Source organism: Hydra vulgaris, chromosome 12, assembly GCF_038396675.1.
Source record: "Hydra vulgaris chromosome 12, alternate assembly HydraT2T_AEP".
NCBI classification, from domain to species: domain Eukaryota; kingdom Metazoa; phylum Cnidaria; class Hydrozoa; order Anthoathecata; family Hydridae; genus Hydra; species Hydra vulgaris.
In genome coordinates this window covers 56,194,245-56,210,000 of record NC_088931.1, presented here as the reverse complement: position 1 = coordinate 56,210,000, position 15,756 = coordinate 56,194,245, and the positions used below count along the sequence as shown (strand labels likewise).

Sequence of the window (15,756 nt, the reverse complement as noted above, 5' to 3'; positions counted from 1 at the left end):
GAAAATTTTTTTTTGGGATACATCGTTTGAGACTAAATATAAGCAAAATAAAAATCCGCAGACAAAAAGTGGTATCTGTAAAATTAAAAAAAAAATTAATTTTTTGAAAACATATGTCCAATCGTTAATGTTTAAACAATTTATATGAAAATATTTTTTATCTTATATTTTTTGTTTTTGAATGTAATAATAATCCTTAACTTTAACAACATTAGTGTGATGACATGCTAATTTAAGTTGTCTTTAGTCTAAACCAGGGATGCGGAGTTCCAAAAGGACTCCGACTTTAAGTCTCTCATTTTTACTGGACTCTGATGTTTGTAGTAGTCTATAAGCTTATTTACATTTTTGGAGCTCCTGGATACCAAAAACTAAGAAGAAAAATTTTTAAATTCGGAGTCTTTTTTGAGACACCGCTTTCCTGGTCCTTTTAACCAGTTGCTCATGAACCAGCTCATCAGCATTGAGAAAATACTTAGAATTTATCAAGTCTCTTAGGTTTTTAAACTTTAAAACTGTTATGCTGTTTGTATATAGCTTCCCCTCAAAAATCTTACATTTATAAGGTTAATTTTATAAAGCGCAGATGTTTTACTTCTCTTGTAATTGATGTTTGAGAAGACGGAGTTTTCCAAAATTAGCCTTGTTAGATAATAAACATATATTTTTATTTATTAAAAATATGTAATAAATGTACATCTTTTATAAATAAAAAGTAACCAACATCTTGGTAACTAATCAATAATCTTTTCAATATGTTATTAAAAAATAAAATTATAAAACCTAACACTATGTATTGCAAACATTTCAGCATTGGTAGGTTCAGAAAGATTTTATTCAGGACAAGCTCTTTATATACGTGGGGTAGTTTGAGGAAAAAATCCAATCAGATTAGCTTTGTTCTCTGGATTCCAAGGTGGAGAACGTTCTGTTTTTGTTTTTTTAGAACTGAAAAAAGATCAAAAAATGCATGTTACTTCAGTGGTAGGCAATGAACTCAAAATATTTGTTACAGAAAGGATTGGTGGCAAGTTGGAAATATAAAGATTGTAGAATCGAAAAAAAAAAAACAAGAGAAAAAAGAACTGGATCTAAGTAAACTAATGATTTACATTACAAATAATGCTTGTTTCCATCAAAGTTAAAAGCAGTAGTTTCCATAAATTAATATTCTGCCGATGAATTCAAAAACTCTGTATCTACCGTAAACTCTGTATCTACAGTATCTCACTTATCTCACAATCTTTGTATCTACAGTAAACTTTGTATCTACAGTAAAAGCCAGTAAAGTAAAGCTAAAATCTAAAATAAATTATATTAACTTTGATTAGTTTAAATTAAACGGAGTTTAGATTAGAAGAATGTTTATTATTTAGAAACTGATAAGTATTAGTTCAGAGGGTTTTGTAGACTTCACTTCTGCAGAATTTGCTTGGATAAGAATCCGATCTTAAACCAAAATTATTGCAGCGATCTGCAATAAAGAACGTGTGAATCATGAGGATGCACTCGTCTGCAGCTCAGTTCATTGCAAGAGTTATAAGAAGATAAGATCTAGGTAAGAATAAGTAGAAAGAAAAGTTGTTGAAAATTATAAAAATTAAATAAAATGACGAAGTTATTTTACTTATTAGGGAATACAATTGAAACCTTAAAGGGAGAGAAGCTTGTCCTGCACTTCAATTGCGTATCAACAAAGTGAAGGAAAACATGATTGAAAACTATTGTTGAAAAGATTATTATGAGCATTAAATTTTTTTACATTTCCAATACAAATGATTTACTCCTTTAAAGTAGTTCCAGCTAAACGAACAAAACCAACCAGTTCCGGGCTCTTTAAATTGGATAACCCAGATGATGACGGAAAAGTTAGTAGTGACTATTAAATAAAACATTTAACAAATTTTAAATTCAATTTAATCAGTCAACAGTTGAGCGGAGTATCGGAATTATTCAGAACTTTGTTGGAGGCTACAGATTTGATAGCGTGAAACAGATTCTTTAGCTGATGACAAGAGATAATTAAAAGGGAATTAATTGAAGCTGAAAGCTGAAAAGCGGCCAAAAAAGCAAATCATAAACGTCGAATTGTTTTAAACTGAAATCATTTATAAGAGAGTTGCTAAAGTTTTTTTTCCTAAAAATTACATTTTTTCTTAATAAATACAATTTTTCTTAAAAATTACGTTTTTTTCTGAAAATATTTTTTTGGAGAAATCAAATTTAGGAACAAATTTTTTTTTGTATTTGTAGTCTTTTTTATTTTTCGATCCTATAGAAAGGAAAAAGCTTAAGAAATATATACTTGCTATATAATTGCTGTTATCGTTACTGCATTTTGAAAGTACAGAAATGATAACAACAGTTATCATTATTGTATTTTCAAAATTCCGGTAATAACGACCGAAACCAAGGTACAAATAACCACAATCAATATATAAATAACCAAAAGCCAAAACAAATACAAAAATGACTTTTTTAAATAACCCTAGTAACTATTACGAAATAAAATTTGCCAAAGTTGACCTAAAATATGACAATGCCAAATTTGACAAAAATATGACAATAAAAATTTACACTTTTTAAAAAACAAAGTATTTTTAAAATTTTAAAAAAATTTTAAGTATTTTTTTATTTATTTTAATTAATAATCATAGCCAGTACCAGAGGTTTAAACGAAAACATATAAAACACGTGTATAAGAAACTTTATGATGGTGGGTCAAAGATTACTGCTACATTTTTTTTTTTCAATGGTTCCATAGACTAAATTGTCGTTTCATATATAGCCAATGTTGTTTGCGTGTTCTTTTATATTGACTGTACCATAATTTTGAAGGGATTATATTTAAAATATAAGAAAACGTAAAAACATACATGCAAACATTCAGTTTTATGTTTGCATAAAGTAAAGTTTTATGCTTCTTTAAATAAATGGCGCTTTTTATTATTCTAATATACTCACTTTCTAAAGACCAAGGGGGTCGCTTTACTTGAGACATTTTTTTTTTTAATTAAATTTTGTTAATTTTTTTTTAAATTATTTTTAATTGTTATTATACACTCCAAAACATGAATTGACAAACAAAGGCTGCTGCTCGGAAAAATAAGACATCTCAAAAAATACTTGAATGTTTTGTATAAACATTCAAGTATTTTTAATGATGTAATACATTTAATAATACATTTTTAATGATGTAATACAAAAAAAGTTTAATATCACTTTCCGGTCATTCTACGACATAAGGATGGGTGAGGGAGTGAAAAACTGTTTCAAATTACATGACATTAAAATAATTGTTAATTAATCAACTACAGTCAACTGTAAAGTGAGCTATTTTAGTTGTCTATTTAGTTAAGAGTTGTTTATAAGTTATGTCACGCTGTAGGAAAGGAAGGTAGGTTAAAATTTGTACACTTTTTGGCAGGTGCGAGGGGGTGGTGTTTAAATTTGTGAATTACAAAAATAAAACTTTGAATTTTAAGTCATCGACTTAAGAAGAGGGCAGTCTAAAATATTATAACTTTTGCTTTACCAGTTAATCGTAGAAAATACTTTTTGAAAATTTCAAAAATAAATACATTCCTTGGTTTTTTCAATTTTTATGGTTTACCATATCTTTTTAAACTTTATTTATAATTTTTAATAAAGTTTAAAAATAATTTTTGCAATGTGTATCTACAGACCTGCAACTTTCCGTTTAAACTTATGCAACGTCAGTTTTAAAAAGGTGAGTTTTAATTTTAATAGATCGTCAGCCGAGAACCAACGTTCTTTTTTTGTGTTTTTGAAAAAATCAAGTTGTAAAATTTAATTTGTAAAGACTTTTTGCCAGAATGTCCGAATAATTTTTTAAATATTTTAAAAAGTTGTATCATTCTTGAGATTAGATTTGTTGGACACATACCCCATTAATTGTTGAATATTTATTGATAATAAACAGAAAAAACACAAAATGTGGATATACGGTTCATCTCAAAATGTGGACATCTCGAGATTGCCTTTTTTTAAAAATGCGACTTGCACGCAGTTTTTCAAGTAGATGCATTTTTATGGAATTGCTTAAAAAGCTTTTTGGTACTTTCTGCTTTTAATTCAGAACAACATAAAAAGTTCGAAAGATTTTTGATATAATAATGAATTCTGTAGATTACTCGCTTCTAGATAACATGGGTCAAAATGTTGATAGACCTTACGGGTCAAAATATTGATAGATCTTTTCACTAAAAAATGATAAATAACAAAAAAAAAGAAAAGTTAAACCCCAATAGCCATTTGAAGATAATTCTCAGAATATTTATGTTTAATCTAATGTGCGGCAATCAAAATATTTAGTTCTGATTGTTATATTTTCTTTGAGTATGCTGAATTAGATGAAGAGTGATTACTTCTTGTTGAAGTTCAACAAGAAGTAATCAGCAATCCAATTTTTAAAACATCAAACAAACTCGTCATTGACGCGTTTTGTTTTGTATTTTCAATATTTTAACGCAGCGTTAACAATGAAACCACTAAATTAGTCACATGCCAAACATCCAAAAAATTCATGGTAGAAATAATATTAAAACACTTAAATGGCCTGGTAACTCAAGATCTCAATCCAATTAAGAATCTCTGGGCAATTGTAAAAAAATGCTGTGAAAACATGACTGCGCAACTAAAACTAAGCTTACCACCACTATCCTTCAGACTTATTTTGAAGACCAAAAAATCCAAAACATTTGTAAAAATTTGGAAGATTCTATGCCGAATCGTGCGCAGAAAGTGATAACAGCGCTAGGAGGACACACAAAATATTAGAGTATAAGTTTTTATTATATTGGAGGAAAAAAAAAATTAAATTCCTGGATTTTTATTGTTTTTAATTTTGATGCATTTAATTTGCACAATACTGTGTGTATATATATGTATGTGTATAAATATATATATATATATATATATATATATATATATATATATATATATATATATATATATATATATATATATAATATATATATATATATATATATATATATATATATATATATAATATATATATATATATAATATATATATATATACATATATATATATATATATATATATATATATATATATATATATATATATATATATATATATATATATATATATATATACATATTAGGGTTATGACTTTTTGACTTTTAAAAAAAAAAAAAAATTTACTGTCATAAATCGATGAACTTTTGTTAAAAAACATTGAAAATATGTTCAATTCCTCTAGGTTGTAAAAAAAGGTCACCCGCAATTAAAATTACGAATCGTCATTTATTTAATCTTGTTACTGCTACTTACGGCTTTGCTGTAGAAACGTACGGTTTTGCTGAAGAAATCATCTAAAACTTGTATAGATTAGAAGTATTTAGAACTTTAGAACATTTTGGAAAATTCCAGAATATTTTAGACGGCTTTAGAACACTCTGGAACAATTAAGAATATTCTAGAACAATTTAGAACATTCTGGAACAATTTAGAACATTCTAAAACATTTAAGAATATTCTAGAGCAATTTAGAATACTCTAAAATCATTTAGAACATTCTAGAACAATTTAGACTGTGTATATATAGATGCTTATCTAATTTTATAGTTAATGCAGAAGCAACACATGGCGACGTACAAGCCTAGCGATAGTAGCATTCAGAAGAACAAGGATGTCTGGACCAATAATCTGGTAAAATTTGAAGACTCTCATAAAAGGAATGAAATCCCTTTAGAAGAATATTCACTGGAAGAAAAGTGCAGAATGCCTTTCCAAAAGCAAATTATCTGACGCTACCGTTTCCTTGGACCAAAAATTAAAGGAAGAAAGGAGTGAATAGCGGAAATTTTCAAAGAAGTTACCAAATTGTGGAAGAATAAACTGATTTTTCCTCAGGTATCTGATCAAGTTATACGAACAAAGCTTGATAAAATACTGAAATGTTATGATGAATGTGTCAAGCGGGGAAGCTACGAACCTCTTGATGAAATTTTTGATATTACTAAAGTGGATGGAACATGGTTAACTTCCAAAGACAAGCAATTGTACCATCTCCAAGTGGAAAGCAAAGGAACAGTGGGATACTCTACAGACCAAGCGCCCAGTAAAGAAGCGATCCATCCCTCTAAAAGACAAAAACTCTCTAATAGGTCATCCAACTCATCATCTTACTATCCTGGTTTTACTGATTCTGACAGGCTTACGACAGTGAATATGAAAACCATGACGACAATGATGATGATGATGATGATGATGATGATGATGATGATGATGATGATGATGATGATGATGATGATGATGATGATGATGATGATGATGATGATGATGATGATGATGATGATGACGATGAAGAAGAAGAAGAAGATGATGAGACTACTCCTACATCAAGCAGAAATTATTAAAAAATGCAAAATTGCAGTAAATTTGGTGACCTGCACAAGAGTATCAACAAACAAAGCTGCTAACATATGCAAGCAATTAGCTCGTGAAGGCATTGACATCCCAACTCCAAGTCAATCAGCTATTTACAAGTCAATAAACAAAGAGGCAATCAAGCTAAAAAAAGAAATGATTGAAAAGTTGTATATGGAAAGTTGATCCTTACACTTTGATGGCAAGCACATTAACGGAATCAATTATCAAGAGGTCAACCCTTAAAAATGAAAGAAGAGAAATCAAATTGGATGTCCTGGGCTTGGTAGATGGCAGGGAAAACTATTGCTCAAGGAATTTCTAAAGTCCTCGATGAACTTCACCTATGGAATTCAATACAAATGATTGTTGCAGATACCACCAGCGTTAACACTTGAAAAAAGAATGGTGGTGTTGTAATATTGCAACGAATGTTCACAGAGAATGCATCAACAAACCTTATTTTATCAGTTGTCAACGCCATGTATTAAATAAAATCCTCCGTTTGGTGATGAGTGAAGAACTTGGAAGTAAAGCACAATCGCTGAACATCGAATATCCATTTGTATCAACTGTACGAACAACTGAAAAACACAGTTTGGTAACGGAATAGAATTCTCGAAACATCAGGCTGGAGAGATGATATAAAATTTTTATTTTATCTTACGAGTGTTCCAATTGTTTTTATGAAAAATGGCATTTTCCATTGATCAGGTTTCAGAAATTACCCAATATCAGCAATGCAAGGTGGAATTCCAGATCTATACCAGCGATCCTGGCCTTCATTTTAGTTCCTTCAACAAAGATAGTCCTGCAGAGATGTCGATTTAAATCATATGGCTGGGCAGACCATTGGTTTACAAATTAGTTGTACAACGAAAACAACTTTAATAACTTGGCTGAAGTACTAAATTCATACAAAAAGGCTTTAAGCTCTTTAAAAAATCAAGGAAGCGTGACTGGAATCTGGAAGCGAGAACCATCAACACTACAGATTCCCAGAAATAATCAATGCGTAGAGCGCGCAATCAAAGTAACGAAGGAAATATATTCATCATGCAAAAATAAAGGCAAATTGCACCTTCTATTCTTTATATGCAACAAGCAAGAGCAAGGCCAACGGTCTTAGTCATTGTTGGATTGAAAATTTATTGTATTACATGACTATGACATTCTAAATACATTTGAAGTAAAACTTCATCAAACTACAGTACAGGAGCATGGGGTTGAAAAAAAAAGTCATTACTCTAATATATATATTAGGTTTTATGATGCTTTATATTATAACAATTTTTAATGTATTTCTTTACACATACTTGTAAATAAAGAAATAAAGTTAATAACACTCGAGATTTTTCTATTTATTTTGTTGTTTAACCTTTTTCTTTTATATTTACGTATATACGCACTATTTCTTTTATACTTATGTATATACGCACTATTCTGATTATTTTAGCATTGTTGTGCCTTATTTCTGCTGTTTTTACACTTGACATAAACCGCGCTGCTCTTGAGCAGTTAAGTAATCTTGTACAACAGTATGAAAATTCGATGATCGAAAAATCATTTAAAAAAACGTTACCAAATAGTTTTTCTTCTCCTTTTCTAATACCTGAACACAAAGTTAAATGTGCAACAAACTGCCGTGATACAAGCTATGAATGCGAATTCCTTAGCGACAACCATCTTCAAAAACTTAATTGTAGTGAAACTTTCATCCAGTGTTTTCCACAATGTTTTTTTGCGCAACTGAAATCAGAAAGTGAAAAAACGGAAACGTGTCAAAGCAAATGTCAATTCAATTTTGACCAATGTATTTTATTTGGAACAAAAATTGAACAGTTCATATGTTTTAATTCTCGTAAAACATGCAATACATTGTGTTTTGATAAAGTAGTATTTAAACGAGGCTGTCCGGAAGATTGTGCAGGTCAACATGAATTATGCGCTAATCAAGCAGTTACACCGTTAGAACATTATCGTTGCAATTTAATTCAAGCTAAATGCAAATCAACTTGTTAGCTGTTATGTAAATTATATTATATCTTAGAATTGTTAAACAAATGAACTATTACGGTAACTTCAAGAATATCGTTCGACAAAAGAATGATTATTTTGTAATTGGACAAATTTTTACCCTATTGTTATTACCATATAATAATGTTTTGATTAAATGGTATTTTACTTTTTTATTTAGTCTTAACATTTAGTGTTAACATTTGGTTGGTTAGTATTGTTTAAGTAGTGTGAGTACTTTAACTGTGTGTATATGTTATATATATATATATATATATATATATATATATATATATATATATATATATATATATATATATATATATATATATATATATATATATATATATATATATATATATATACATATATATATATATGTGTGTGTATATATGTACATATGTATATATGTATATATATATATATATATATATATATATATATATATATATATATATACCAGGTGCGGAAGATTTTGGTGTTTGAGTATAAATATTTAAATGTTTGGAGAGTTAAATACCTATGTCAAATAAGGATGATTTACAAAAAATGGCAATTTTTTGCCCCCTGATTTTAACGGTAGAGCAACGAGAGTTGATAAAATCTTTTTTTTTATTATTTTCAACGAGACTTATTTTCATCAATTTTAAGTTTCATAGTACAATTTCTCAGTGTTCAAAAGCTTTGACCATATAAAATTTTTAACCCACTCAAATTGAAGAGGGTTGTATTTTTTTCTTTAAATTTTAACATCTTGAATACCCTGAAAATGAATAACATTTCACTTTCCATAAAAAAATTTTTGAAAGAAAGACCCTTAATTAATTTTCAAAACCATAAAGGTATTTTTACATTACTAGCAACCACCATAGCAACCGTGTTAGTTTTTATTTTAAAACTTGATTGTAACCTATTTTTGTTTCATAATTTGAGTTTAACAATGATTTATCATATTATGCTCTTAAATTTTTAAATAAGTCATAAATTACAGTAACGCTGACGATTGTTTTCGGTTAAAAACTTCGGTTAAAATTATTTTAAATTATCGTAAGTTTTGAAAATGCTTTTTTTAGTTGATAATAAATTTGAGAAATAAAAAGATCATCAGCAAAAAAATAAAAGATAAACTAGAGATGGTTGATGATGGGTTAAACAACTTTTTAATTATTGATCTTTAACCTTTTTTTTAAAAAAAATGTTTTCATATTTGTAAAGGCAATCTGAAAAATCTTGCAGCAAAAAACTTTTTTTGTCGTTTAAAATTAAATGCGTTTGTTGTGATGTTTCTAAAAAAAAATTTTACATCTCCCAAAATAAGTTATAAAACGAGTTAAAACTCAGTAAGTTAACATACGTAATCTTATGGCGTATCAAGAAATGTGACAGAAAATCTATGATACAAATTTGGATGTGGCAGAGAATCTATTATACAACTTTTTTATATTATGAACATATTCCTATTGGAAACTTTTTGAAATATTAATAAACTAACAAAACACATATCAGAATACTGCAGTTAGCAGTATGCAATATGTTGTTTTTGAATTAGTTTGCTAAAACTTAATAAATACTCTTTAAATCTTGTCGATTGTTCTACTTTAGTTAACAATACTTAACTTAAAGGGAGTACTCATCAATAGCTTACTAGTATTATTGCAGTAGTTGCACATAAGACTAAAAAATCAATATTGACACTTAATCAGCAGATTCTACAGAATTAGCTGCAGCTATTCAAATATCTTTACTATGCTGTTAATATCTTTACTATGCCATTTAAATTAAGGTGCTTTGCAAAATATTTTAGATAATGGAGTCTGAGATCAAAAACCTGTGCCTTTCCTAAACTCGACTGCCGAAACCCACGAAGCAGCCGTGACGTAACGTGTAGAATTCTGGCTCAAGGCCGAAAGGTCAAAGGTTCGATGACGGCTCTGGCCAACTAAGCGTGGTTGGAAATGAAGGATACGCGAACTTCTTAGCTAAATGCTCCTCTGAGGTGCTCTGTGATAAGATAAAAAGACTTCTTTGAGCACCTTGATAACCACAACAACAACAACAACAACAACAATAACAACAACAACAAAGAGAGCAATAAGTTACTGAGTTTTTAACTAATACTATTCCAATTTAAGATTTTATCCATAAACAGATTTCAAATTATATCTAATAGTTTTTTAGCGTTCAGTGTCAAAACCTTTGAATACTAAAGTATTATTAACACATAAAATTTGATAGCTATCAATGGATTTAAATTTATTTTAAATTAATATAAGTATAAAGCTCGTAACTTAAAAAAATAACTCATCAGGTATTAACCACAAACAAATACAAGCCATTACTTATTAAATGCCTTCACATATGATGTTGTTACGCAAGTTTTTTGGAGTTTATTTGTTCCTAGACTTCAATTTTATAATTTTTCACAAAATGCTTTCATTTAATATAAACATACTTAAATTTTGAAGTTTGCTCTATGTTTGAAAGTAATGCATCTTATCCAACTGAAATACTTGCCGAAATCCTTAAAATTGCAGTTATCGTTATCAAAAAAATGCAAACAAGCAATAGATGTCTCTAATTAAGGAGACATTAAAAAATGATAAATTATCTAATGATGAAAAAGTCTGTAGAAAAAAACTAATAAAGCTACCTATACTTTTAAGAATTTTGTAGATAATTAGAAAAAGTACCTAAAATCTGATATAATGTTGTGATAAGATACGTACCCATCTCATCACGACATTATATCACTGTACTGGTTTTTTCGCCGAACGAAATACATTACCTATTTTGTACTAAAACTTCAAAACCGATATGTTTTATAAGTACGCTTGAAACAGTCCTCAAAAGATTGACACAAAAATCTAAAAAATTTTGTATTGAAAGGGTATTCCTTTTTGGTAATTCCTTACTTAATTAGATATGTATAATACTTAAGGTGCTGTAATAAATCAAAACTACATCCAAGCAGTCACCCAGGAGTGTACCAACTTGGTTGCTCATGGGGTACATGTTACATTGGTAAAACGAGAAAAAAAAGTTTCACACAAATCCAAGAACATAAAATTTTTTTAAATAAAGTCAGCTGGATTGCACCTGGAGAGGTAGAACACACACAACATTACAATGAAAATATAACTTGGAAAAATCTTAAAATGTTTTCCGTTGTTTCAAATTACTAAGCTAGCCCAGCCGGCATTTGGTCCTAAAAAGACGTTTTATGAACGTTCAAAAGACGTTCTGAACGTCTTTTGAATGTTTTGAACGTTTCTGTTGAATGTTTCTGAACGTTTTGAATGTTTTGAACGTCTTTTGAACTCATCATGTGAAACTATTTTTCCTAAAATTAAAAATTTTAAATTGCAATGGCATCATTTTTTTTATGATTTCAATAATTTTTATAACGGCTAGTTAACGTTATTTAGTATGATAATGGCTCTTGTTATATGAGCTGAACTATCATCTTGAAAAGTTATAAATACTATGGTACCGAACATGACATTTTATTAATTTATATCATTACTACACATATATATTTCGTAGTAGTTTTTAATAATTATTAATGATATGTATAATCTATAGTATCTTCAATAATGTATGCTGATGATACAGCTTTGTTAAACTGCCTTAATAATTTAAAATCTATGTTTGCAATAATGAGTACTGAGTTAAAAGATTTTAATGTTTTACAAGCTATTTTCAAACTATGAAAAAACTAATAACATTTTGTTTTATTTAAACAGGTCAATAAATCAACAAATTTTCTATTTAAAATTTCAGAGTTGCTCATTAATCGCATAATAATAAAACGGGAAAAGTATACAAAGTTTCTTGGTGTGTAAGTTGATAAAAAAATTTCATGGAGAAATCATATGGACACATTGAAACAAAAATATCAACTGCAATGAGTATTTTATATATATCTTTTTTTGATGACAGTTCACGAAAAAAACTTTATTTTAGTCTAATCTATTGTTTTCTATCATTTCTTAATATAGCATGGACTAGTACTCACAAAATTATTAAAAAGAAAAGAAAAAAAAACTAAATAAAATAAGAGAACAAAACAAATAATCAAAAAAACAAAACTCGTAAAAAATCTACTGCAAGTTTAAAGTCATAATGTACTATGTGGAATATGCAGGTTTCTTTGATTTCCTTCGTTATATATATATATATATATATATATATATATATATATATATATATATATATATATATATATATATATATATATATATATATATATATATATATATATATATATATATATATATATATATATAAATTAATGTATGTATGTATGTATGTATTATACAAACATGGTTTTAAATATTTTAGCTTTGTTGTGTCTTGCTTTTGCTGTTTGTGTCTCAACACGTGACATTAATCGTGCAACTCTTGAAGAGTTAAGTAAACTATTAGAACAGTATGAAAGTTCCGTAAATGAAAAATCAACAAAACGAATGTCATCGGAAAACTTTTCTTCTCCTTTTCTTATATCTGAACAAAAATCTAAATGCGCAACAAACTGTCGTAATGCAAATGACGATTGTCAATTTTTAAGTGATAATCACCTTCAAAAAATTGGTTGTAGTGAAACCTTTATACGCTGTTACCCCGATTGTTTTTTTGCGTATTCAAAAACTGAAGACGAAAACTTAGAAACCTGTCAAGCAAAATGTCAATTCAATTTTGACCAATGTATTTTAATTGGAACAAAAGTTGAACAATTCGCATGCTTTAATTCTCGTCAAACGTGCAATGCATTGTGTTCCAATAATACAGTATCGAAACGAGGATGTCCAGAAGATTGCGCAGGCCAGCATGAGATGTGTATGTCCGTTGTACAAACACCTTCCGAACACCTTCTTTGCAATATACATCAGTCTAGTTGTAAATCAAATTGTGATAAAAGAAGTTAATAGAATTTTAAAACAAATAAATTATTTTGATGAATTTAAAAAACTCATAAGACAAGGGAAGTATTCTGTATTTCATGTTGTATTTTAGAAAATCTTGTTTCTCTAGTCATAAAAATACGCTATAATTTTGTTCAAATGACTATCTTTATTAAAGAAAATGAGTTGAAAATGTTTGTTCTCGTGACTACAATCAACTAAAACTACATAGCATACACTTTATGTTGCCTTGATGTAAAATGAGACCAATTTTAATAACGCCATTTTATGATGAAACTTGACGCTTTTTTATGATGTTAAAGTATAATTCAAAAGGTACTAGGGATACCAAAATCCGGTTATATACGTAGGAGAGCACTGTACAAATCTTAATTAAAAATAAATTTAACACTGCGCTCTCTTCCATAAATAACTAGATTTCGACAACCCTAAGTGAGACTAATAAAAGATTTTTACAATGAACACTTCTTTCAACAGCCAAGAATAATTATTTTAAATCATCAAAGTAGATTATTACGATAAATTTTAATGCTATTAAAATATTATATTTTTCGTAAATAACCTGCGCACCATCAAACAAAAATTTTGCAATAAAATGAAACCTATAAAAAATTTTTTTGTGAAATTTACTAAATTTTTTACATTCAATCATCATGTCAATCAATGCCGTTTGTATTTACTACTGTATCGCAGCCGTATAATAAAAACTTTAGGAGAAATCCTCGCGTCAACTCTTTATCTCTGCAAATGATAAATAAAAGGCAACATCAACAGTTTTTACCTTTGCGAACTTATTGCTCAATATGACTTGTGCAATACTTCTTTTCTTTATCTTAATATTTGAAATATCTCTTCACATTAGGCGAGTAAACTAGATTGAAAATTACAATTACATTTTGTAGTGGTAGTTTTCATTTGCAACTGGAACTCTGTGGGTCTATAGTTTCGTCACTGAAATTCTCCTTATAGAACCAATAGTTCATTTTTGACTAAATCAAGATTTACGAGATCTTTTTATTGATCGATGGTTTTTAAAGTCTGATTGTGCTGAAAGTTTTTATTTTTTATCAGTGAGTTTTTGTTTTTAAGGCTGAATATTTTTTTTTAGTTTCAAAATGAAGTTTCTTTGTTGAAAGCAAATTTATAAATTGGGAAGAGGGGTCTTAATAAGGTTGCGGTGGGTGGGAAAATTTTCCGAAAATTAATAAGCATCGTCTCCGGTGTATTAAGCACCTACGAGTAATGATTACGTGTTAAAGGTTTGTCGTAACTTCAACTTATATTCAGTGACAATATTGACAAAAAATTTTATCAAATAATTTTGGTTATATAGTCATACAAATTTCCGTTCGGTTTTTTATTGTCTGTTACACCCCTCCCTTTCTTTTTCTAACCATCCACTGTAGTTTCACTAGTCAAAGCCTCTGAAAATTGTAACTAGAGTTATGGGTGGTGTAAGCCTTCTAAGCACAAATGGATTAAGAAAAACTAACAAATCTTGCTCTTCTCTGCATTAAACACAATTTGATGAAAATTCTAAATGACATCATCATCAAATACTTTGCAACTAAGCAGTACAGAAAAACAAACGTTTAGTTTTCTATACTCAACCTAAACACAAAAATTAATTTGTTCTACATTTTTTTAGCAATAATCTACTCGTTATTTGATTACAAAATTTTTTAATAAACTTTTCGGGCTAGAGACATTCCTGGTATAAACCTACAATATTTAAGACTTTCAATAAAATCTGGCAATCTAGTCTTTTCAATAACTCAAGCCGGTCTATTCCATAAATTTACTTCATACGATGTATCTGGGAAATTTTTTACAAAGTTATTAATCAAATTTGGACACTGGAGTCGATAAAATTGAACCTGTTGTTGGCATTTGGCAAATGTTAGCCTTGTTTTTTTTCAAATCTTAGTTTTCAAAAAAATTTTCTAGGCAAAAAGTCGACAAAAAACATTTACATAAAACGCCCCCCCCCCCCTTTTAAGATCTCTTCGGGACGGCCCTGACCATATCGAGGGCGTGGAGCCTGAATGGCGTATGTACAGTTTTCAACATTTTGAGTGAAATTAACCTAAAAATATTGTTTGTACTAAAATTAAAACTAGGTCTCCTACAACATCATTTAATAAGTAACGTTTTTTAAAATAATGTTAATAAATTTAACACAAGAGAAATAGGAAACTTTAATAGATCTTTCAAAAAAACTAAACTCTTTCATGCCTCTATAACGTATCGGCTCTAACCACCGTATACAACAAACTATTCAAACTAACAAAGCTCTACCGTATACAACAATTACCTAAAAATAAATCAAATCTAGATAATTAAAACCTGTTGAAAACAGGTTTTAATTATCTGATTAATCTTAATCAACTTCTTGATAAAT

General features: G+C 28.5%; 1 protein-coding gene across 1 annotated transcript in view; it reads left to right on the top strand.

Moving 5' to 3' along the window:
- Positions 1–13,494, top strand: part of LOC100206428 (uncharacterized) — a 15,797-nt gene extending 2,303 nt beyond the window's left edge. Inside the window, exon 2 of the mRNA XM_065813788.1 lies at positions 12,775–13,494. Coding sequence (XP_065669860.1) covers positions 12,775–13,358 — 584 coding nt within the window. The 3' untranslated portion in view covers positions 13,359–13,494. The remainder of the gene's footprint in view (positions 1–12,774) is intronic.
- The last annotated feature ends 2,262 nt before the right edge of the window (positions 13,495–15,756 follow it).